Raw genomic sequence first — 26,001 nt, forward strand, 5'->3', positions numbered from 1 at the left:
GGTGTGACTCACCTGTGCAGTATACTAGAATGGGTCGGACGAGTGATCTTTAAGCAATTATGTTTGTAGACTGATTGCTTTTCCTGAGTATTCTATCATTAAAACGAAGTCTACCACCTACTTTATCCACGACTGAGCCTATGTCATCGCTCCATTTCGCATCCCTGCAAAGTGTTACAACCAGGTATTTGTATGAGTTGACTGAATCCAACAGTGACTCCTTGAAGTTTACCTCGTTTTTTGAAGTCTGCAGCTACTCATTTCAGAACGTTAGAGCAAGTTGCCAATCTTTGCACAACTTTTAAATCTTATGAATATGCGATTGAATATCTATGCAGACTCTGTGGTATAGTACTTCATTAAAGATAGCTGCATCATCTGCAAAAATTCTGACGTTACCATTAATATTGTGCGCACGGTCATTATTATATAACATGAACATCAAGGAACCAAACACACTTCACTGGGCCACACATGAAGTTACTTCTGCATCTCACGATGACTCGCCACTGAAGGTAATCTCCTGCGTCATCCCTACCAAGAAATCCTCAAGTCAGCCACAAATTTCGCTTGATTCACCGTATGATCGTACTTTTGAGAATAAACATAAATGTGCTACTGAGTCAACTTGTTTTCGGAAATCAAGAAATACTGCATTTACCGGACTACCTGATCCAAAGCTTTCATTGTTTGAAGTGAGAAGAGGTTTGGATTTCACATGATAGATGTTTTCGGAATCCACGCTACCCGTTGGCATGGAGGAGGTTATTCTGTTCAAGATACCTCATTATGTTTGAGCTCAGAACATATTCTAAGATTCTACAACATACGGATATGAAGGACAATGGGTGATAATTTAGTGGTTCAGTTCTACTACCCTTCTTGTAAACGGGAATCATGTGTGCATTATTCGTACTACTGGGCGCGCTTTTTTGTTTGAGAGATCTGCGATAGATTATAGTGAGAAGAGGAGCTAACTCAGCGTCAGTGTAGAATCTACTAGGGATTTTGAAACCATTCCTGCAACCACATTTATAGTATTACATAATGCTAGAACAAGTTTAACCTTTAAGCCCAAACAATGACCCCTCAGACCCATAATTCATTTGAACATTGAGTGTGGCAGCACTGCAAAAAACCACCCTCTCTTTTTCAGTGTCATCGCTTAAATGCTTGCTGCGTCTAAGGCAAAATTCAGCAATCAGATTAAGTTTGTCAGTGTAACGATAAAGTATATTGCTTAGAACTGAGTGCGGAAAAGGTTGCTTGTCTGACCGCACGTTTCGCATCACTTGTAATAATTAGATAAGTCTAATAGTCTGCATGTTTCTAATTAATGCTTATTTTCATTTCAATTGATTTTTCAGAATTTTTGTTTCACAGCTTCTTATTTTATGTGTGAATTAATTATTTTTTAGCTATAGCATGGAGCGATTTTCGAAGAGCTGATGCTGATATCTTTTTGTGGTAGCTGGTGGTCACCATGAAACAGTGTGTGATACTAGTGAAGAAAATGCTTCACTGGAAGCGGAGCCAGTTGTGCCCTGTACCACAGAAATTATTCACAGCAAACACAGTCTTTTCATCACAAAGACAAACTCAAGTGGGTACGTTAAAAGTCCATTAGAGCAACAACAACGCCTCAAGACAACATTTTTAAAGGAGGAATGCTTGGACTAAAAGCAAAAATCGAATTTTGGTGCAAGCGCCTACCAAATTTCGAATACAGGAGAATTATTTGATGACGACATGTTAGAGGTACACCAACTGACAGAATGGAAAAGAGCAAGACGTGTATGAAGTGTCCTGCGTCAGAAAGAAGGAAAAGGGCGTATAAGCAGTGGCATATGTTCACCAAATGTGGTCAGCCAATTTGCCTGAAACGTGGTAGGAAGATGTGCGTCGAGCGTGCAAACATTCTGCGAACTAATATTCTCAGTTCATTTTATTACTGCGTTTGTTTACTTTTCTGCAACCTTTTTAATTTATACTCAAACACTCATAAGCATCGTGACTGGTGTTCATTTTAAATATCGTAATCAATGAAGTCTGCAGAAGCGCTGAATAGTATTTCATATGCTAATAGTATGAAATAGTTCACTATTCACTTCACTTTAATAGCTGATGTCGAGTCATGTGATAAAAAATATTAAGATGTTTACAAGACCGCACGTTTCTAGTTACACATACACTATGTGCTCAAAAGTATCCAGACACTCTCCAAAACATACGTTTTTCGTATTAGGTGCATTGTGCTGCCACCTACTGCCAGGTAATCCATATCAGCGACTTCAGTAGTCATTAGACATCGTGAGAGAGAGCAGAGTGGGGCGCTCCGCGGAACTCAGGAACTTCGAACGTGGTCAGGTGACTGGGTGTCACTTGTGTCATAGGGCTGTACGTGAGATTTCCACACTCCTAAACATCCATAAGGCCACTGTTTCCGACTGTTTATTTAACCAATATGCTTACGTAAAAACACAGGGTATTTTAATAAAAGCATTTTGGATATTTATGCTTTCAAATTTTGATTTTTAATTTTACATAGAATATTTATTCTGTTTGTTTCTTGTGTTGACTGTAAGACAAGCACTGTGACGTCAGACACTGAAGCACTCTACACTGCACTGTATGGAACTTCATAGGATAGCTTTTTTAGCACACAGTCTTAAGTTTTCTAATCAATTTTGGTAAAAGTTATTTGCAATACAGTTATACAGTTTCAGACGGATTTGACGACTCTTTTTATCAAAAAGCGTTTACATAAACATTGTTCAGGTTTACCTTAAAACAAAGACACACACGCAAGTTAAGGAACAGGGAAACAGTTTACATATACGGCAGCAACAAACAAAACAATTACACAGTACGTACGTCATTTACGAAACTAGCAGGAAAGTATTACAATCGAGTTGCTCCTGCCTGCTTCCAACATCAGCTGTGTGTGATTGGTAATGACGAATAGCGTAAGGACTTTTTTTGGCGTAATTTGCGGCTTCAAAACAACATGGCTGCCTTCTTAAGTGCCGTTGTCTATATGTTTCGTACATGGAACTGAAATTATGGAACTCATAAAGAAGTTTACAGATGAACTGTGTATGTAATTGACGCATTCATACTCTGGCTAATTAACGAGCAATAAATTAATAAATAAGACACTTCATATACTGAATTATTTATTTGGGGCTCTATATTGTTCACAGTTTCTTCTCTCGAGGAATTTGGAAATATCTGGTGATGAATGTGCTGCCTTTACGGAATGGTGATGCCGGCGGTACTTGAGATCCAGTCGAGGAGGTAGGTGACCCTGATGAAGCCGGCCGGGTCTCCGCTCGCACAGCCCTTGCCCGAACTCCAGCTGACGATCCCGATCTGCGTGTAGCTTCCCTGTGAGCCGACCACCAGCGCGCCGCCGCTGTCGCCCTGAAACGTGACCACAGTATAATATCTGGCTGGTGGGAGCCCCAATCAGGTATTCCCCAACACAGTAAAGTGTCACTCACTCAAGATGTAGTGCTGAGGGTAAACACATACATTCTAAAGTAATCCATAAGTACTTGAAGCCGTTTCCCTGGAATGCAACTTCCATTGTGGCGGATATTCGCTATCTGTTCGAAAGTACCCGTGCGTGTCCGCCACGCGCCTTTACGTCGGCTTGAAACTGTGCTGGGACACTTTCAGTCAGGTGTCTGAACGTATGTGGAGGAAAGCTAGCCCAAAACTAGAGGAGGTTGTGCTGTAGGACGCTGCAGTTTGAAGTAAAGGAAGTCGACCAAAAAGTGTTCCATTGTGTTCAGGACGGGACTCTGTGCAGGCTAATCCATTTCAGGAATGTTATTGTCCACAATCTATTGCCTCACTGCAGCACCTTTATTATAAGGTGCATTGTCATGCTGAGACATTCATCGTCTGCTAACTGTTCTTCTACTCTGTGAAGTACACGATGCTATAAAATACACTGACGAAAAAATACTGCAACACCAAGGTGTCCTGCGACATGCACGAAAACTGGTAGTCGTGTTTCTACATCTGAAAAACGATGTCTACTCAAATTTCGAGCTATTCGTATAAGAGTGCCGCTAGTAGCGTCACTGTGAGCATGCAATTCAGTTTTGCTTTAATTACACGCTGTAAAGGTCGTGAGACTTAGTTACCTTTGAGATTGAATGTGAGTTGATTGCAGTCAGGGATGCCTTTAAGGCGATAAAGACGCCAATATCATCACCTCAGTGAAATTGAACGGGGTCGTGTAATAGGGCTGTGATAAGCTGAATGTTGCTTCTGCGATACTGTAGAAGAACTTGGTAAGAGTGTAGCCACTGTGCATGATTATTGCCAGCGGTGATCACGAGAATGTACAGTCGCGAGAAGAGCGGACTTCGGACGGCCACGTGGCACTACCAGGAGGGAAGACCATCGTCCTCGGCGTATGGCTCTGGCCCATAGTACTGCACCTACTGCAGCAAACTCAGCAGCAGTTGGCACCACAGTGACACATTAAAGAACATTCGTCTGTCATTGCTTCTCTACTGACAAAACACAGAAGAGGATATTTAAAAATATTCTCTTCTTTGTGAAACAAAATGACGTGAGCACAGAATCTGGGAGAGCCCAAATTTTTATTATCGTCAGCAGACCATGATTGGTAAAATGAAATTTGGCATCTACATTTACGCCTTTTTCGTTACTTGTTTCCGTACCAAAGTCCAATACCTGAAATTGATACATTTCTCTTTCTGTACCACAGCTAACAGTATGCATCCTCATCACAGAAATACCCTGTAGAGAACCTTCCCTATCGTTAACCCTAGATGAACTTATTTTCGCGGTTCGTTCACATTATGGAAGATGTGCAGTACGTTTAGCTTCACACACAGTGTTGCCCATAACGCAGGGTAAACTCCTACCGGGAGTAACATCAGCTCGGCATCGTGCGAACAAAAGTATATCAGATTCGGAAATATTTTTCATATCTTTGGACACCGAGATTGCAGCATCAGCTTTTCATGAACGATGAATGTTGTGAAGTATTTCAAGGATCTTTAGTAATTCGGTATTGTGAATCATTCGGTGGAGAGGAACGATCTTCATGATTTCAGACCATGAGTATAGTACAGATACGCAGTGCACTACCTCCATTACTGTTCATCACTTTTATGGGCGATGGAATAAAGAACAACTAGAAAAGTTTTATTGAAATTAATGCAATTGGATTTGCAGATGATATCATGATCTGAGGCAAATCAGAGGAAGGAGTTCAGAACAGATTCAACGTGTGTGGAAATCAGCTCCTAGAATACCTTCATATCAGCGAGACCAAGGCAGAGGCGACGGCATTCAATATAGACGAGCATCACGCAATTGTGAGACAAGGACATCCTCAGCTACAGTTCTACAGTTTGTGGACTGTTTTTCGCACCTCTATAGCATAATCTCCATGGATAATTCGATGGATGGAAGACTACGAACAAAGTTCAAAACGGTGCTGAGTTTTACCAACAATAAAAATTTTGACATTCAGGCATGCGATCTCACAAAGAGAGGCATCGAGGTTCCTGGCATCACAAATGAAACTCCTGAAATCTACCAACCTGAAGACCAAGATGGACAAGAAATGAGAAGAAGAAAGCCAAGGTCAAGATATCCCTTTTAGACCGTATCAGCACATCCAGACTACGGTTGTACAGGATGTAATGAGAGTGGAGCCTGCACGAACAGCTGGAATAAATTCGGGCAGACAAGTGGAAGGGGAACATCCTGTAGGAAGAAGCAGAACTCATTGGTTGACCATGATCAAGCATGGCAGGTGTCAGAGGAAGGGCAGAGGATGATGTTCTCCGCTACAGGTCTTATAGGGACCGAAGGAAGCAGAAGTGGCTCATTAACAGCACTCGATAAACTGGTATTGAGCTTTGATGATGACGATGACGATGTAGGAGAACAAACTGAGAAGTACTGAGAGTCCACGATGATGGATAAGTGTCAACTGGTGAGACGCAGTTGAGCTTTTCCTAATGCGGCTGTCTCGTGTGTTTCCAAATCGACAATTAAAACCAGTGACCTCAAAGGTTCATCGAGAAAAGGGACAGCAGTGTGGGCATGCGAGACACCTCAGCGTCACTGAATAATGACAGGGTATCTTACCAGACTAATATCGAGCTGTGCTGCAACGAACCGACAGGTGATATCTAATGAGCTGCACAGCTTGCAACTTCACCAGACTTAAACAAGGTTTAAAGGAACACAGGCACTATTACAGTATGGCGGCGACTGATGCCAATAGAAACGCATCAGCCTTCATTTTGGATACTCTGCGATCCCGACATCTAACAATTTTCTCAAATTTTTTCTAACTATAGTGGCGTACTATGGAAATTAAAATTACTACAGGGCACCCGTAAAAATAAATGGAAGACAGCAAGAATGTTATGGAAAGGCTGAAGATCAGCAAATGATAGGTTTGTACAAGAAGTGGCAACCGTCAATGAGCCTTGTTACTATGGTATCACAGCCAGCAAACACTACACAAGGGGCAATCACGCTGTGTTCAAGGACTGGCACCAGAGATCGCGCTGTTGCCCGACTGCGACAGCGACGCAACCTTCGCCGCCCAGTCACCGGACGCACGAGTGCCACGCACCCTGAGCTTAGGCGCCACCGGTGCCAAGCATCACCTTGGTAAGAGGCTGCCCGACCGTAGCTCTAGCCAGTTCCTGCTGAGTTGTAGTCCAGTTCTGGCATAGTTGTTACCCAGTTGTCGAATAGCTCGGGTTAGCAGCAGTCGAGGATAGTTACAGTGCAGTCGTAACTTGCTCTACGAAAGTAGTGCATCAAACTGTCATCAAGACTTTCAGTACGTATATTTCTATGTAGTCAACTATTAACGTGATAACTTATCCCTGCTTTGCTAAAGACTTTTATACGGATTTCAACAAGGACACTTTGTACTAAAGTTAAGTGTAATACGATATTACGCTGAGTGATGGTGTTCACTAGTTCTTTTGACTTCTATCCCAGAATCCACGTACCGTCCCGACTGGACATGGTACTCTTGGTGGTCAGACTACTCCGTCACTTCAGTTACCGTGTGGAATCAAAATCTGTAGCAGTGAAAATGACGGTAGGTACTTACGCCGCAGACATTCTGTCCGCTGGAACCGACGGCGCAGAGTGTGAAGTCGTAGATGGGACCGCCGTAGTATTGGCTGCACTGCGTGTTGGACATGACGTTCAGTGTCGTGTACTGCAGCGTGTCTGGGATGACACCGTCTGGAAACAAACAACACGGCCTCGTGTACCCCTAAATGCTTCCATGAGTGACAGCTTCACTAGATGTGCTGATGTTCAGTTTCCAAGAATGTTCTTTATCATGTTACGTTACGGAATTACACAGATAATGTGTAATGGAACTAGTAGGCCGAACATTAAACATATTCTATGTATTTTGTATTACATGTTTCTCTTCACATACATAACTTCATTGTAAACTTTTATTAGGGTAACAAGTGCCACATTATATGTGCTTTTATTGAGGCATGTACAGGGTGACAATTATTGAACTATGTGAGAAAAAACCATGAAACATTGACCTTCCCATAGGTAGGGTGGCTTGCGTGCCTCAGTGATACAGATAGCTGTACAGTAGGTGCAACCACAACGGAGAGTTATTCGTTGAGAGTCCATACAAACGTGTGGTTCCTGAAGAGGGGCAGCAACTTTTTCAGTAGTTGCACGGGCAACAGTCTGGAAGATTGACTGATCTGGCCTTGTAACACTAACCAAAACGGCCTTCCTGTACTGGTACTGCGAACGGCTGAAAGCAAGGAGAAAGTACAGCCGTAATTTTTCCCGAGGGCATGCAGCTTTATTGTGTGGTTAAATGATGATGGCGTCCTCTTAGGTAAAATATTCCGGAGTTAAAATAGTCCCCTATACGTATCTCCGGGCGGGGACTACTCGGTAGGACGTTGTTATCAGGAAAAGGAAAGTGACGTTCTACGGATCGGAGTGTGGAATGTCAGACCCCTTAATCGGGCAGGTAGGTTAGAAAATTAAAAAAGGGAAATGGATAGGTTAAAGTTAGATATAGTGGGAATTAGTGAAGATCGGTGGCAGGAGGAACAGGACGTCTGGTCAGGTGAATACAGGGTTATAAACAGAAAATGAAATAGGGGAAATGCAGGAGTATGTTTAATAATGAATAGGAATGCGGGTTAGCTACTACTGACAGCACAGTGAACGCACTATTGTGGCCAAGATAGATACGAAGCCCACGCCTACCACAGTAGTACAAGTTTATACGGCAACCTAGTTCCGCAAATGACGAAGAGATTGATGAAATGTATGATGAAATAAAGGAACTTATTCAGATAGTGAAGGAAGACGAAAATTTAATAGTCATGGGTGACTGGAACTAGATAGTAGGAAAAGGAAGAGAAGGAAACGTAGTAGGTAAATATGGAATGGGATTAAGGAATGAAAAAGAAAGCCGCCTGGTAGAATTTAGCACAGAGCGTAACTTAATCATAGCTAACACTTGGATCAAGAATCATAAAGAAGGTTGTATACATGGAAGAAGCCTGCATATACTGGAAGGTCTCAGATAGATTATACAGGGTGAGTCACTTAACATTACAGCTGGATATATTTCGTAAACCACATCAAATACTGACGAATCGATTCCACAGACCGAACGTGAGGAGAGGGGCTAGTGTAATTGGTTAATACAAACCATACAAAAATGCACGGAAGTATGTTTTTTAACACAAACCTACGTTTTTTTAAATGAAACCGCGTTAGTTTTGTTAGCACATCTGAACATATAAACAAATACGTAATCAGTGCGGTTGTTGCATTGTAAAATGTTAATTACATCCGGAGATATTGTCACCTGAATATGACGCTTGAGTACCACTCCTCCGCTGTTCGATCGTGTGTATCGGAGAGCACCGAATTACGTAGGGATCCAAAGGGAACGGTGATGGACCTTAGGTACAGAAGAGACTGGAACAGCACATTACGTCCACATGCTAACATCTTTTTACTGGACTTTTTCACTGACGCACATGTACATTACCATGAGGGCTGAGGTACACGTACACACCTGGTTTCCGTTTTCAATTACGGAGTGGAATAGAGTGTGTCCCGACATGTCAGGCCAATAGATGTTCAATGTGGTGGCCATCATTTGCTGCACACAACTGAAATCTCTGGCGTAATGAATGTCGCAGTAAATCTGGTGTAATGTCGCCGCAGGCTGCCACAATACGTTGTTTCATATCCTCTGGGGTTGTAGGCACATCACGGTACACATTCTCCTTTAACGTACCCCACAGAAAGAAGTCCAGAGGTGTAAGATCAGGAGAACGGGCTGGCCAATTTATGCGTCCTCCATGTCCTGTGAAACGCCCGTCGAACATCCTGTCAAGGGTCAGCCTAGTGTTAATTGCGGAACGTGCAGATGCACCATCATGCTGATACCACATACGTCGACGCGTTTCCAGTAGGACATTTTCGAGCAACGTTGGCGGATCATTCTGTAGAAACGCGATGTATGTCGCAGCTGTTTGGACCCCTGCAATGAAGTGAGGACCAATGAGGTGGTCGCCAATGATTCCGCACCATACATTTACAGTCCACGGTCGCTGTTGCTCTACCTGTCTGAGCCAGCGAGGATTGTCCACGGACCAGTAATGCATGTTCCGTAGATTCACTGCCCCGTGGTTTGTGAAACCCGCTTCATCGGTAAACAGGTAGAACTGCAACGTATTCTCTGTTAATGCCCATTGACAGAATTGCACTCGATGATTAAAGTCATCACCATGTAATTGCTGATGTAGCGACACATGAAACGGGTGAAAGCGGTGACGATGCAGTATGCGCATGACACTACTTTGTCTCAGTCCACCGGCTCTCGCAATGTCCCGTGTACTCATGTGTGGGTTCATGGCAACAGCAGCTAACACACCAACTGCACCCGCTTCTCCTGTGACGGGCCTGGTTTTACAACGTGAGGCACGTTAGATGCTCTCTGTCCGGATACCGTTCTGCATACACCCCGCAGGCTTCAGCTGCATTTCGTCGACACTCGCTTTAGATGAGTATCATCTCCGCCTTTTCAGAGTTCGAATACACCATGGTCACAGTTCCCACACCACTACACTATCCGTGATTTCCCCTAAATCGCTTCAGGCAAATGCCGGGATGGTTCCTTTGAAAGGGCACGGCCGATTTCCTTCACCATCCTTCCCTCATGCGAGCTTGCGCTCCGTCTCTAATGACCTCGTTGTCGACGGGACGTTAAACACTAATATCCTCCTCCTCCTCCTCCTCTACACTATCACAGACGTCTGGTAACACGGTGTACTGCAGTTGGTCTGCGTGCGAAGACGAATGCAGAATAACAACAGCAGTAACCGCTACATGCGGACACTGCGACAGCTAGACCAAACCACAACATTGCACTACAGCCACACTCGTAAACACGGTCGTCATCGTAAACATGTCCCTGCAGATGCTGCTCGCCGACCGTGGCCCGTGTTTATTACAACACGCAACTGAACGTCGGAGGTTTCAAGCGTCAACTTTAGGTTACAATATCTCCGGATGTAATTAACATTTTACAATGCACAAACGGCACTGATTACGTATTTGTTTATATGTTCAGATGTGCTAAAAAAACTAACGGGGTTCAATTTAAAAAAACGTGCCTTTTTGTATGTTTTGTATTAAACAATTACACTAGCCCCTCTCCTCACGTTCGGTCTGTGGAATCGGTTCGTCAGTATTTGATGTGGTTTACGAAATATATCCAGCGGTAACGTTAGGTGAGTCACCCTGTATAGTGGTAAGACAGACATTCAGGAACCAGATTAAAATTGTAAGACATTTCCAGGGGCAGATGTGGACTCTGATCACAATATACTGGTTATGAACTGTAGATTAAAACTGGAGAAACTGCAAAACGGTGGTAATTTAAGGTTATGGGACCGGGATAAACTGAAAGAACCAGAGGTTGCAGAGAGCTTCAGGGAGAGCATAAGAGAACGATTGACAGGAATGGGGCAAGAAATACAGCAGAAGAAGAATGGGTAGCTTTGAGACATGAAATAGTGAAGGTAGCAGAGGATCAAGTTGGTAAAAAGACGAGGAATGATAGAAATCCTTGGGTAACAGATAAGATAATGAATTTAATTGATGAAAGGAAAAAATATAAAAATGCAGTAAATGGAGCAGGCAAAAAGGAATACAGACTTCTAACAAATGAGATCGACAGGAAGTGCAAAATGGCTAAGCTGGGATGGCTAGATGACAAATGTAAGGATGTAGAGGCGCATATCACTAGGGTAAGATAGATACTGCCTACAGGAAAATTAAAGAGACATTTGGAGAAAACCACTTGCACGAATATCAGGAGCTCAGGTGGAAGACCAGTTGTAAGCAAACAAGGGAAAGCAGAGAGGTGGAAGGAATATGTAGAGGGTCTATACAACGGCGATGTGCTTGAGGATGATGATATAGAAATGGAAGAGAATGTGGATGAAGATGAAATAGGAGATATGATACTGCGTGAAGAGTTTGACAGAACACTGAAAGACCTAAATCGAAACAAGGCCCCGGGAGTAGACAACATTCCATGAGAACTAATGACAGCCTTGGGAGAGCCAGCCCTAACAAAACTCTACCATCTAATGAACAAAATGTATGAGACATGCGAAATACCCTCAGATTTCAAGAAGAATATAATAATTCCAATACCAAAGAAAGCAGGTGTTGACAGATGTGAAAATTACCGAACTATCAGTTTAGTAAGCCACAACTGCAAAATACTAGCAGGAATTCTTTACAGACGAATGTAAAACTGGTAGAAGCCGACCTCGGGGTAGATCAGTTTGGATTCCGTAGAAATGTTGGAACACGTGAGGCAATACTGACCCTACGACTTATCTTAGAAAACAGATTAAGGAAAGCTAAACCTACGTTTTTAGCATTTGCAGACTTAGAGAAAGCTTTTGACAATGTTGACTAGAGTACTCTCTTTCAAATTCAGAAGGTGTCAGGGGTAAAATTCATGGAGCGAAAGGCTATTTACAATTTGTACAGAAACCAGTTGGCAGTTATAAAAATCGAGGGGCATGAAACGGAAGCGATGATTGGGATGGGAGTTAGACAGGTTTGTAGTCTATCCCCTATGTTATTCAATCTGTGTATTGAGGAAGCGGCAAAGGAAACAAGAGAAAAATTCGGACTAGGGATTAAAATCCAGGGTAAGAAATAAAAACTTTGAGGTTCACCGATAGCATTGTAATTCTGTCAGACAGCAAGGGACTTAGAAGAGCAGTTGAACGGAATGGACAGTGTCTTGAAAGGAGGATATAAAATGAACATCAACAGAAACAAAACGCGGATAATGGAATGTAGTCGAATTAAATCTGGTGATGCTGCGGGAATTAGATTAGGAAATGAGGCTTAAAGTAGTAAATGAGTTTTTCAATTTGGTTAGCAAAATAACTGATGATGGTCGAAGTAGAGAGGATATAAAATGTAGACTGGCAATGGCAAGGAATGCGTTTCTGAAGAAGAGCAAGTTGTTAACATCGAGTATAGATTTGAGAGTCAGGAAGTCGTTTCTGGAAGTATTTGTGTGGAGTGTAGCCATGTATGGCAGTGAAACATAGACAATAAATAGTTTAGACAAGAAGAGAATAGATGCTTTCGAAATGTGGTCCTACAGAAGAATGTTTGAGATTGGATGGGTAGAGGAGCTAACGAGCAGGATAGGGAAGAAGAGGAATTTGTGGCAAACGTGACTAGAAAAAGGAATCGGTTGATAGCACATGTTGTGAGGCATCAAGGGATCACCAATTTAGACCTGGAAGGAAATGTGGAGGATAAGAATTGTAGAAGGTGGTCAAGAGATGAATACAGTAACAAGATGCAGAAAGATGTAGCTTGCAAACAATAGAGTAGCATGGAGAGTTGCATCAAACCAGTCTCTGGATGGAAGACCACAATAACAACAACAGACTGCAGCTCCGCTTCTGACAGACACTCAACTCTACATCCAAACGTGCGAATAGAAGGTACAGATTGCTCAGTGATCACGCACTGGTAAACGAAGAGAACCAGAGAAACTCTTAAAGCGTGGATTTGCTTTGGAACCAGCTAGAGGGTGAAATACAAGGGACCTCAACTCGCAGTTTTAGTTTCAACACGCAAACTGGGAAGGAACGACAGTTTCGGAATATGACTGGCTACTATCCTGTTCACAATAGAACAAATTTAAATGTCAGAAAACTTACTGACGGTTGTGATGCGTTTGGCCTTATACTTGTGTCTACTGTTTTCAAAAGACATTCCCAAAAAAAAGAAAATTTGGCGCTCTCCACAAAAATATTTAAGTGAATTTCAACTGGACTACGTCGCAATATCTAAATGCGATGTTAAGGAAATAGAGAATGTAGAAGTGAGGAAATGTGGCATTTTTAACCTATCACTTTCTGCCGCGCGGTGTAGCCGGGTGGTCTAAAGCACCTTGCCAGTGTTTGCGCGCCTCCCCCCATTGGAGGTTCGAGTTCTCCCTCGGGCATGAGTGTGTGTGTTGTCCTTAGCGTAAGTTACTCGAAGTTAGATTAAGTAGTGTGTATGCCTAGGGACCGATGAGCTTAGTTTGGTCCCAAAGGAAATTTCCACTTCCTGACCCATGTAAGGTTAGACTTCTATCATTAAATAAGAAAACACTGCTTGAGAATTAAGTTATAAGAAACGACGCTGAAAAGCTCAGGCATAGCTAATTTTGAAAAGCTGCTACAGCAAAGGAAAACAGGGATCTAGCATAATACCTGAAAAAATACGTACCTACAGAAAAGTAAATAACAGCGTTACAAAGGAGATGTAAACATGCTTGGTGGACTGAAGACTGTGATAAGGCAGTCTGCCGAATAAAAGTAGCTTGTAAAACATTGTACATTGACAAAACAAGAGATAAGCTCTCAGAATACGGAGAAGTGCTGAAGCAGACAGCAAAAATCCTCCGTAAAGCCCAAAGTTCAAGAGGGCAATGTTAATGTGGCAGTGAAGAATTAAGAAAACTGAAAGACGTTGGCTGTGGAGTGATCTTGTGGATGTTGCAGTTCTTATTTGGGTGCTGGAAGAAAAACTGGAGACGAATTCCGCGTTATTCAAGTCACTGCTTTATAGTTTTTTTTTACCCAAAAATGTTTCAGCACTTTTGTGCTATCTTCAGTGGATTATTGTTTATTTTCTTTCTGAAAAACTGTTGTTTCATATTAACCTCTCAGGTGGATTATTTGAACTTCTGGTACAAATGTATTTATATTTGTAAAAGGAACAATTGTTAAGTGTCAATCTATTTTCATTACTTTACATACAGCACAGAGTTGAGACATACACACATCAAAATAAGTTTTGCATCACCCCGGTTCCTAGAACTCCTGAAGACAGACGTTAACTGTGGATATTGTATCACAGACAGTCCCTTTAACTATTCAGAGACGTCTCTAAACCCACCCAAAGATGTAAACAACCATGCATCAGCAGCACCTATTAGACGGAGGAGGTTCGACGGCCGTTAAGTTCCAGTCATTCCACCAGGAAGGAGGTATACGGCCCGCGTTGTCTGTAGTTCAACCATGCCTAAACGGTGAATACCGTGGTCCGATCGCGTCCGCATAGTTGCTTTGTGCTAGGAAGGGGTCTGAACAAGCGAAGTGTCCAGGCGTCTCGGAGCGAACCAAAGCGATGTTGTTCGGACATGGAGAAGATACAGAGAGACAGGAACTGTTGATGACATGCCTCGCTCAGGTCGCCCAAGGCCTACTCCTGCAGTGGATGACCGCTACCTACGGATTATGGCTCGGAGAAACCATGACAGCAACGCCACCTAGTTGAATAATGCTTTTTGTGCTGCCACAGGACGTAAAGTTAGACTCAAACTTTGCGCAACAGGATGCATGATGCACAGCTTCACTCCCGACGTCCATGGTGAGGTCCATCTTTGTAACCGCGACACCATGCAGCGCGGTACAGATGGGCTCAGCAACATGCCGAATGGACCGCTCAGGATAAGCATCACGTTCTCTTCATCGATGACTGTCGCAAATGCCTTCAGCCAGACAATCGTCGGAGACGCGTTTGGAGACAACGCGGTCAGGCTGAATGCCTTAGACACACTGTCTAGCGAGCGCAGCAAGGTGGAATTTCGCTGCTGTTTTGGGGTGGCATTATGTGGGGTGAACGTACGCCGCTGGTGGCCATGGAAGGTGCCGTAACGGTTTGTACGTTACGTGAATGCCATCCTTAGATAGTGCAACCTCATCGGCAGCATACTGGCAAAGCATTCGTCTTCATGGACGACAATTGGCGCCCGCATCATGCACATCTTGTGAATAACTTCCTTCGCGATAACGACATCGCTCGAGTAGAGTGGCCAGCATGTTCTCCAGGTATGAAACTAATCGAACGTGCCAGGTATAGATTGAAAATGGCTTTTTATGGACGACGTGACCCACCAACCGCTCTAAGGGATCTACGCCGAATCGCCATTGAGGAGTGGGACAATCTGGACCAACAGTGCCTTGATGAAGATGTCGATACTATGCCATAACGAATACAGGCACGCATGAACACAAGTGGTCGTGCTACTGGGTATTGTAGGTGCTTGTGTGTGCAGGAATCTGGACCACCACATCTGGAGGTCGCGCTGCATGGTGGTACAATATACAGTGTGTGGTTTTCATGAGCAATAATAAGGGCGGAAATATTGTTTATGTTGAGCTCTGTTCCAATTTCCGTACAGGTTCGGAACTCTCGGGACCGAGGTGGTGCAAAACTTTTTTTGATGTGTGTATATCACAGAGTTGAGACTTTAGTTGTTCATTTACCGTATGCCTAAAAATTTTAGTTTTATAGTAAATTTGGAAATAACACAAATATGTACATGTGTTTACATACCTCACGCGAAGCTGTTAATTGCGTATGGTGGTAGCTTCAAATCTACTATACAATCTACAACTTTTATCTGCAAACAAGGAAATGGTTTTTTTTTCTTTGTTTGTTTTTTCTTCCGACTGGGAAATCGATATATATCGAGTTATTTGGCGTGTTACGATTTTTAATGTTGAAGAGTTTTGTACCTCGTTCGTGTCGTATAAACGAAGTTATTTCTTAAAGGGGGATCACTGTTGTCAGTTGCAGCGACACGTTACGCGGAATCAGCGGCGACAAGTGTCATTTTACTCTCGCTCGTCGCCGCTGACTCCGCGTGACATCCTGCTGCAGCTGACAACAGTGATCCACTGGTCCCCCTTTATTTTGATATAATGTTTCAAAGCTGCGGATTATGCGTGATGTCTGTTCTTACGGACATGTCCGAAAGAACAGACACCACGCACCCATACAAGAAGTTATTTCCTTTGCTGCTGTCGTTACACATGCATTTTGTATGATTCGTTTGCCACCGCCATTTCACGTTTTGTGGCTGTGTGGTGCTCATTTCTTTGGTCCTCACGTGCTTCGTTGACGTTTGTGATTCTTATGTCGTGTGTGTGTGTGTGTGTGTGTGTGTGTGTGTGTGTGTGTGTGTGTGTGTGTGTGAGCATGCGCGCGCGAAAAAAAGAGCGAGCGAGCGAGACAAAGACAGACACAACGACAGAGAGAGAGAAGAGAGATAGTGTGATGGGAGGGAGTGAAGGAGATAGGCGACATTATTCACATACTGTCAGCAGATAGTAAGTAACAAAAGGCACTTAATGACTTATAGAAACTGAGTGGGCAATATGCTAAAGATACCGAAAAAACAACATAATACAGAGGAGACTTGGAAGACATAATACCGACGCTGATAAATGTAGTCGGTCTGGTATGTATCTGTTAACATGCAATTACAATCAGTCTGCACATATGTGTCAAACGTGCAGGAAGTTGGGAACCAGATATACAGAACATGATTGCATTTGCAATTGTAGTGATGTTTTAGCGACTTTTGGTTACTGATTACACCTTCTCTCCAATCGCCCACGAGCGCAATGACCATTTGGCATCCGTGCGCGGCTTTTGCTACAGTCACTAAATATGGAGCATGTACAACCACAAATCCAGGGTTTTATCCAATTGCCACCACAGTAACTGCAGAGGCCCAGAACAATTTTAGATTTAGTGCCGTACAGTACTGTTTCAACTCCTGCATATGTTTTCAACCACATTTTTTTATGACATTGCAACTGGGCAACACAACTCTACAGCTGTCCTTGCGGATTCGTCGAAACAGGACTCCGTTGGTTGCCCTGTAGATCGAGTCCTCTAGGGCCGGCAGCCTCGGAACTTAACTGCCTTCGACGGGGAATTTCATACGTTCTTGCGGGCACTGGAGCAGATAAGATGCTGCTTCAAGAGCATAATTCCTTGTCTTTTCAATTTCTCTGAGGGACCGTCATTCTCTATAATGCTTGTACCCAGCAGAGAAAGTAGGACAGAATATACAAGACACCTCCATTAAGTACAATGGCTGTGGAGGGAGGTCTTTTTTCTTGGTACCAAGGCACATGAATATTGCGGGGAACGAAAGCGCAGATGTAGCAGCGAAGGAGGCATGTCGTGATTCTCAGTTATTTCACTGCGCCGTCCCCTTGCACACTGTCGCCTCGCTGTTGAGGTACAGAGTCATGCCGCGATGGGAGTAACTGGATGTGACAGCTAATATGCTGCATCTAGTAAAGCGCACTACGCGGCGGTGTTTCAGCCACGAAGATGGGGTGAGCTTCCCCTTGTTCGTCTCCGCGTAGGCCACAGTCCTTTCGCGCCTGGCTTCTTGCCCCAGCGCGGCGACCCTCCAGTGTGTGGTACTTATGGTGTACAGATCACTGTGCGCCACATTCTGTTAGACTGTGTTTTATCTTCGGGCCAGAGGGCGACGGAAAATTTACCAGCAGTTCTGCCCTCCGTTTTAAGTGACAATGAAACGAATGTGGTTAGAGTTGTAACGTTTTGTGATCTGTCCACCTTGTTTCCCCAAATTTTAGGGAGATGTTCTTAATGTGTTAACAGTTTGGTACTTTATTGTGGCGCTGTTCGTATTGAGAAGTTTTCATTTACGTTCGTGCACTAGAGACACACTTGTGTTCCTGGCCAGTGTAGGCAAGCAGACTGCAGAGTCTCGTAAATGTCTGCGATAACTGAGTGTCTTCAATCATAGGAGTTTTCCGACTCAGTAATACGTCCATAGTCTAGCCGTATTTATTTTCTGGACGTCACACTGAATCTCCACGGCGCCGCCAGTCTTCTACGACGGGGAAGATCGACACTTTTCTGATCACTTGGGTGATATATGCGAATCGAAGTAATATAGGGAAGAGTAATTCACACAAGTGCAGTCCCACTAATTCGTATCTGAGTTTTTCGTTGTCTACGCCAGCTTAGGTGGTGGTTAGAGCTTACAAAAGGGTTACAATATCAACCTTTGCAGTGTTCTTAACGAACTTAACAAGGGACGCGTTTTGACCGCTAGGTGTTGTGCCAGTCTTGGATAGGGTAGATAGTAGGATTTATGATTGTGTGTTTGTTAGGTTTCCATGTTGTGTGTTTTGCATTTTCATTCTTATTTTATAGTCAAATATTCATTAATAGAATTCTCTTTCTCTCGTTTAACTAGGTTTTGTCCCTATTCTCACTCTGAATACATTAGATAAGGAATAGAAATAGAAGGAAGGATCAGAGCAAGAAATGTCAGAGCGCTGAATCGGACAGGTATGTTGGATAATTTAAAAAGGAAAATGGATCGGTTGAAGTTAGATATACCGGGAATAAGTGAAGTACGGTGACAGGAGGCACAAGAATTCTGGTGCGTTGAATACGAGGTTATAAATAAAAAAGTGAAATAATGATAATGCAGGAGTGTGTTTCACAGTGAATAAGATAGTAGAAATTCGGGCAAACTACTATGAGCAGCATAGCGGACGCATTATTGTGTCCAAGATACAATGGTTCAAATGACTCTGAGCGCTATGGGACTTAACTTCTGAGGTCATCAGTCCCCTAGAACTTAGAACTACTTAAACCTAACTAACCTAAGGACACCACTCACGTCCATGCCCGAGGCAGGAATCGAACCTGCGACCGTAGCAGTCGCGCGGCTCCAGACTGTAGGGCATACAAACGCTCGGCCACACCGGCCGGTATCCAAGATAGACACGAAGCCCACACCCACCACTGTAGAACTTGTTTCCATATCGACTAGCTCAGCAGAAGATGGAGAAATTGAAGAAGTGTATGACGACATAAAAGAAGTTATTCAGACGAAAATTTAATAGTGATGGGGTACTTGAATTCGCAAGCAGTAAGAGCAGGAAAAACATCAGGTAATTATGGACTGGGGAAAAGGAATGAAAGAGGAAGCCGTTTGGTATAGAGTTTTGTACAGAGCATAATTTAATCGTCGCTAACACTTGGTTTAAGAATCACAAAAGAAGATTATTTACGTTGAAGAGACCTGGAGACACCGGAAGTTTTCAGATTGAGTATGTAATGACAAGACAGATTTAGGAATCAGGTTTTAATCTGTAAAACATTTCCAGGCGCAGATGCAGACTCTGACCACAATTTATTGGCTACGAACTGTAGATTAAAACTGATGGTATTGGAAAAAGGTAGGAAATGAAGGAGATGGAACCTGAATAAGTTGAAAAAACCAAAGGTTGCTGAGAGTTTCAGAGGGAGTATTAGGCGACGGATGACTAGATCAGAGGAAAGGAATACAGTAGAGACTAATGGGTAACTTTAAGAGATGAAATAGCAGCAGAGAATCAAATACGTAAAAAAACAAGCCCTAGTGAAATCCATGGATAACACAAGAGATATTGAATATAATTGATGAAGAAGAAAATATTAAAATTCAGCAAATGAAGAAGGCGCAAGGGAATACAAAATACTAAAATATCAGATTGGCAGGAAGTGCAAAATGGCTAAGCAGGAATGGCTAGAGGACAAATGTAAGTATTTAGAAGCGTATTTCATTACGGGAAAAACAGATACCGTCTACAGGAAACTTAAAGAGGCCATTACAGATAAAAAGAAGCAGCTGTTCGAATATCAAGAGCTCAGGTGGGAAACCAGTGGTAAGCATAAAAGGGAAAGCTGGAAGATTGGTGGGGTACATACATGGGAGATAAACTTGAAAGCAATGTTATGGAAATGGAAGTGGACGTAATTGAAGATGAGATGGGAGATATGATACTGCGAGAACTTTACACAGCTCTGAAAGCCCTAAGTCGAAACAAGACTCCGGAAGTAGACGATATTCCGTCAGAACTTCTGATAGCCTTGGGACAGTCATCCATTAAAAAACTCTTCCATCTAGTGTTAAAGATGCAGGAGACAGATGAAATACCCTCAGTCTTCAAGAAGAATGTAATAATTTGAGGGAAAGCAGTTACTGACAGGTGTGAAACTAACCGACCTATCAGTTTCATGTCATGGCTGCAAAATAATAACACAAATTCTTTACACAATAATGGAAAAACTTGTAGAAGCCGACCTTTTGAAAGCTCAGATTGGATCCCGGAGAATGTAGGAACACGCGAGGCAATACTGACCCCATGACTTACAAGAAAGATTAAGGAAAGACGTACCTACGATTATAGTATTTGTAGACTGAGACAAAGCTTTTGACGACATTGACTGGAATACTCTCTTTAAAATTCTGAAGGCAGCAGGGATAAAATTTTGGGAGCGAAAGGCTATTTACAAAAGAAAACAGAAGGCAGTAATAAGAGTCTAGGGGCATGAAAAGGTAGCAGTGGTTGAGAAGGGAGCGAGACAGTTTTTTAGCCTATTCCCGACGGTATTCAATCTGTATATTGAGCAAGCAGTAAAGGAAATAAAAGAAAATATTGGAGTAGGAATAAATATCCAGGCACATGAAATACAAACCTTGAAGATTGCCAGTAACATTGTAATTCTATCAGAGACAGCAAATTACCTGACCAGTTGAACGGAGTGGACATTGTCTTGAAAGGAGAATATGAAATGTACATCAAGAAAAGCAAAACAAGGTTAATGAAATGTTGTCGAATTAAACCATGTGATGCTAAGGAAATTAGACTAGTAGATGAGTTTTGCTATTTGGGAAGCAAAATAACTGAGGAATGCGGAAATAGAGAGGATACAAAGTATAGACTGGAAATGCCAAGGACAGGATTTCTGAAGAAGAGAAGTTTATTAACATCGAGTATAGATTTAAACATCAGGAAGCCTTTTCTGAAAGTATTTGCGTTGAGTGTTACCATGTGTGGAAATGAATCATGGACGATAAGCAGTTTAGACTAAGAAAGAATAGAAGTTTTCGAAATGTGGCGCTACAGAAAATTATTGGATATTGGATGGGTAGATAACGTAACTAATGAGTAGGTACTGAATATAATTGGGGAGACGAGAAATTTTTGACACAACTTGACCAAAAGACGAGATCGGTTGAGAGTACAGGTTCTGAGACATCAAGGGATCACCAGTTTAGTATTGCAGGGGAGTGTGGAGGATAAAAATCGTAGAGGCAGACCAAATGATGAATAGAGTAAGCAGATTCAGAAAGATGTAGGTTGCAGTAGTTATTCGGAGAAGAAGATTCTTGCAGAGTATAGAGCAGCACGGAGAGCTGCATCAAAGCAGTGTTGCCACTGAAGATTACAACAACAATAAGTCACATTTTCTGGAATTTTCTAGAAGCGTTTCGAAGTTAAGCATTACATGTCAATTTTGCCTAATGCCACCTCTACCTCTAGGAGTCAACTGTCACTGAAAGTGTCACCATTCGGAAATCCCGAAAACTATGGACTTGATACTAATATAGATTATTTTCGGCATTTTTAATGTACTTCCCTCAAGCACCTACGGCTCTGCCCTAGGGGTGTCTTACCCCACAGCAAATTCTTCTAAATGACAAATCACATGTAGCAAATCTGGTTCGAACTTTTTGCAGACGATCCAGTGCTAAGCATGTGTATTCATATTCAGACGGTAGTTGTCCCGTTGTACTAACTCCTATGTATCAAGTCTTTATAAAGCACTGCAGGCCCTCCAGAGCTATTCCCGAACAGGACAAATACGCAGTATGTAAAATATCTCGTAGGACAAGACTGTCATTCACGAACCTCATAAATGACACCTATATATTCTTAATTGGAACTTGCATTGAGGCTTATCCACAAAACATTTATGCTGCAATGTTAATGAGCTGTAGCATTCTTTTACAAACTAACTTCAGTTAGCTTTATGCAGTTTCGATAGATATTACACTAAAGCGTCTCTCCTGTATTACATTTGGTTATCTACATAATTCTGAATATCTTATTCAAGCTGACACATATGACGATTTTTTAAAGATAGATATTCAAATGTAAATTTCGAATAGCTCGTGACTTTCTATCGCTACCTGATGGATATTCTTTTCTATTCTTCTCTGGATGCATCCAGTCAGCAACTTATGAAATTGCCATGCCTTGTTGATCATGTGGTAGCTATTAGCGTTATCTGCTTTTAATTTCTGCCGCAGTATGAGTACATTGCTTTCCTGGAAACCTGATGGCGCGTTTCATATCTCATGCGCCACTGATTTTAGTGATCCAGAAGATACTTCCATGAAACTTGTTGCGTTGAGAACATCACTCAGTTTACATTAAATTTACTCAGATCGTGCAAAATTTGACGTATTGTATGACGAGACAACCTATACAATAAATCCAGACTCACATTTTCAAACGTATTACCGCTAACAACATTCGATACCTTTACACCAACTTTCAGGATGAGACGGAATCAATAAAAAGCATAAAAAGTAGTCACCACCAACGTAGAACGCGTGTACTTACTGTCGGTATTGAGGCCCCAGCCGCTGACCGTAGCGGTCTGGCCTTCGAAGCTGTTGCTCGCCTGTGAGCGAGAAGGCAGGTTCACCAGTCCGATGTAATCTGTAAAAATAGAAACATATTTTTATATTTCTCGTTATACCCCTGGAATTCCAATAAGCAAGACATTATGCTAAAAATGGCCGTCGAAGAAGTGCTCAAGTAGGGAAGTCGAAACTAATCGTACTGTTCAATTACACTGGAAACGAGCCATTAAAATGGACTGTAATATACATTATGATCTCTGTAACTGTAGGTAATAATTATCAGAACATGATGAATGAGAAATCCACGACATTGGTGCAATATTCGACAAGATTGTACTGAAATCGATTTTCGGCTGTTACTCTATCGCCAAGTACATGCGTAAATACGTGTGGTTGTGAAATTACTGCGCGGTCAAATACGTGAAGCTTGGTGTATCTAGCAAGTATCTAAGTTTGTTTTCAAAGATGACAGTTGGTAATATGTGCTTTAGCACTAAAAAAAAAGAGGAGTTTTTCAGTAAAATGCGATGTAAAACTATTTAACTTAGGTATAATATGTGACAAATGAAATGACAAACTATATAATAAATTATAACAATTGTTTTAAGAAAAAAAATTAGTTGCACAAAATATATAATCCGTAATTGCTTTATTCTTCATAATACGACCGACCGACGTCCAACCAAAGTCGTCCCCACTCCAATCATGTGTGTTGGCAAATGTCGGTCGAGTCCTGGCGGTCCGGACCTCACTGCTGCCGCACCCCGACTGAACTTGTGCCGCGTGCCAACTCAAACACTGCCATGTCCTAACTAACTCCAAACACGCGACGACCGGGAAGTAATAGCAGTCCAGCAAAGATAATACGGCAGGGCCTATATCGTTGACACCAGTAATTGAAAATTAACATAACGAGGTGGCAGTACGGAAAAAACAAGATGTAAAATAATAAACGGCACGAACACCAGCCACGCACGGCTCAGTGCCTTTTCGTGGCGATCTGCTACAGTGGCGCCTTACGACAGCGTCTAGGTCGTGGATGAAGTTACCTCTTAATTCTCTGAAGTGAAACTTCTCCCCTGAAACAGTTGCAATTTGCCATAGTGTTACTATTTATCTCCGGAAACCTAAACGCTACCACTTTTGCTTGCTCTCCACTTTGTGTCTCTGATTTCCTATCTTAGAATGCCCTTGATGGCTCCAAACAGCCTTAAGCGTAACAGCGTACAAGTCATTATGTCGTCAATATATGACAAAATAGTCTACCAAGAACAATGAACGGTCAGCTAATGCAATTTCTCAGAAACTATAAATGTAGGTCAAGCCAGTGCATTATCAGACCATCAAAAATAAAAGGATTATACCTCAAACGTTGCATTTCACTGGTTATACAGAACGACGGGAACAGAGATGCCAGAATTTTTCTTCAAAAAAGTGCTTTTGGAATTTTTACACAGTAAAAACACAATAACCTCTGTCTTTAACAATCTTCACGTTTTAAACACTGGGAAATTATACACGAAAGCTATATGTCCTGCTGATACTTACAAAACGGAAATGGGCGTACGCTTAAGTTTCATCCAACTGTGGACGCTGCCAGAGTGGCAGAACTGTTGTGTTAACGTTCGAGAAAGGGAGACGTGGATGTGTAAATCATATGTGCTCCGGTACAGGCAAACGATGAGCGCCGAAAAGCGCGAATCGAGAAGTGAGCGCCGATGTGACTGCCTGACTGCTGTAAAAATTCAAAATAGCCTTTTCTTCTCTTTGCTGCTCACTTAGTAGCTATTTTCTGTAAGATGTCACGCTTTTAGTGATCTTGAAGTATGTATCTGTTTGCAGTCAATCGAGCACCAATTACTTTTGTGATTATCTTTCAGACATGAGCCACTTTTTGTTTATGAAATCGTTATTTTGTCATCTCCTGCAATCATGAGACCCAAATTAATTGACTCTTAAAATAAAGATGGGGCTGCTTAAGGCAGTTGATGAAGAACGGAATTCGAAAACGTCTTGTTAAGGCAGTTATCAGCTTGTAAAAACTTAATAAAATGCATGACACACGAATGTTGGCTTTATTTATATTTTACTCCAACGGCTTCGGACACAAATTACGTTCACAGTCGACGAAAAATTATTCTGCAGTTTTAATATGTAATATTGACTACAGATTAATTTTTCGACGACCATGAACAAGGTTTTTTCCCGGTTGAGCGCACAATTTCGAGTCAGAGACATGTATGAAGTGTAGACTGCGTTGCTTGTTGGTTCAAATAAGCTAGGTCGCAAGAATGCTCCTGTGCCAGGAGCTTTTTGCGTGGAAAAACTGTTGAACTGGCGAAAAACAAATCGATATCGAATTTTCCGCATATAAAGACTGATTATAACGTTCATGAAAACGAACAGCATAGAGTTGAATATTTCTGGAGTGATGCTAACCGAGGTTTATCGACTACAACTACAGATATGACGCGGCAGATGTTTTCAACGCCAACGAAACTACGTCAATTTGCGCCTGCATACCCAATAAAACTGTATCGCTTAGGGGTCAATCATTTTCAGGTAGGCTAACCTGTTAGGAGAGATTTACGTCAATGGTAACGTTCATGTCAGATGGATCTCATTAACGATCCTTATTTGTCATCGGGACAAGTTTAAAGCGATTATGTTTTAAAAATATACGGCCACGAAATAAACGTGGCTGCTGACTGATATGTTTACCGTCTGGATTCTCAAATTCGGTTTACGAGAAAAGCATTATGCGTAGATGTTCTTGATAATTTTCTGCAACCCCGCAATAATAAATTAAAATCTATAAAGCATACAAATTTCCCTACGAACACCACAAATGTATTGCAACCGTGAGATTAAGGTATCACACAGATCTTGAAATTTCACTATCAAAAGAACTTACTTGCAATCGAAGCAAATAGAAGCACACAGGGATTTCTCCCCAGTCTCTTAGATGCATTACATAAGTTGAGATTACGGACGTTGCGATCTCCATGGAAGTTAGTGACGCCAGTGCCATTTAATGAAATGTTTGGGAAAGTTTTTAGATTATTGGGTGGTTTTACACCATCACTATTACACTCACCTAC

General features: G+C 42.2%; 1 protein-coding gene across 1 annotated transcript in view; it reads right to left on the reverse strand.

The window, feature by feature from the left end:
- Window positions 1–3,177: 3,177 nt before the first annotated feature.
- The window catches only part of LOC124595831 (brachyurin-like), a 52,035-nt gene continuing 29,211 nt past the window's right edge, over window positions 3,178–26,001 (reverse strand). The window contains exons 5-7 of the mRNA XM_047134728.1: window positions 22,878–22,976; window positions 7,133–7,269; window positions 3,178–3,423 (exon numbers count right to left, since the gene is read on the reverse strand). Coding sequence (XP_046990684.1) covers window positions 3,253–3,423; window positions 7,133–7,269; window positions 22,878–22,976 — 407 coding nt within the window. The 3' untranslated portion in view covers window positions 3,178–3,252. The remainder of the gene's footprint in view (window positions 3,424–7,132; window positions 7,270–22,877; window positions 22,977–26,001) is intronic.

The sequence above is a fragment of the Schistocerca americana genome, chromosome 2 (assembly GCF_021461395.2).
Source record: "Schistocerca americana isolate TAMUIC-IGC-003095 chromosome 2, iqSchAmer2.1, whole genome shotgun sequence".
In the NCBI taxonomy this organism is placed as follows: Eukaryota; Metazoa; Arthropoda; class Insecta; order Orthoptera; family Acrididae; genus Schistocerca; species Schistocerca americana.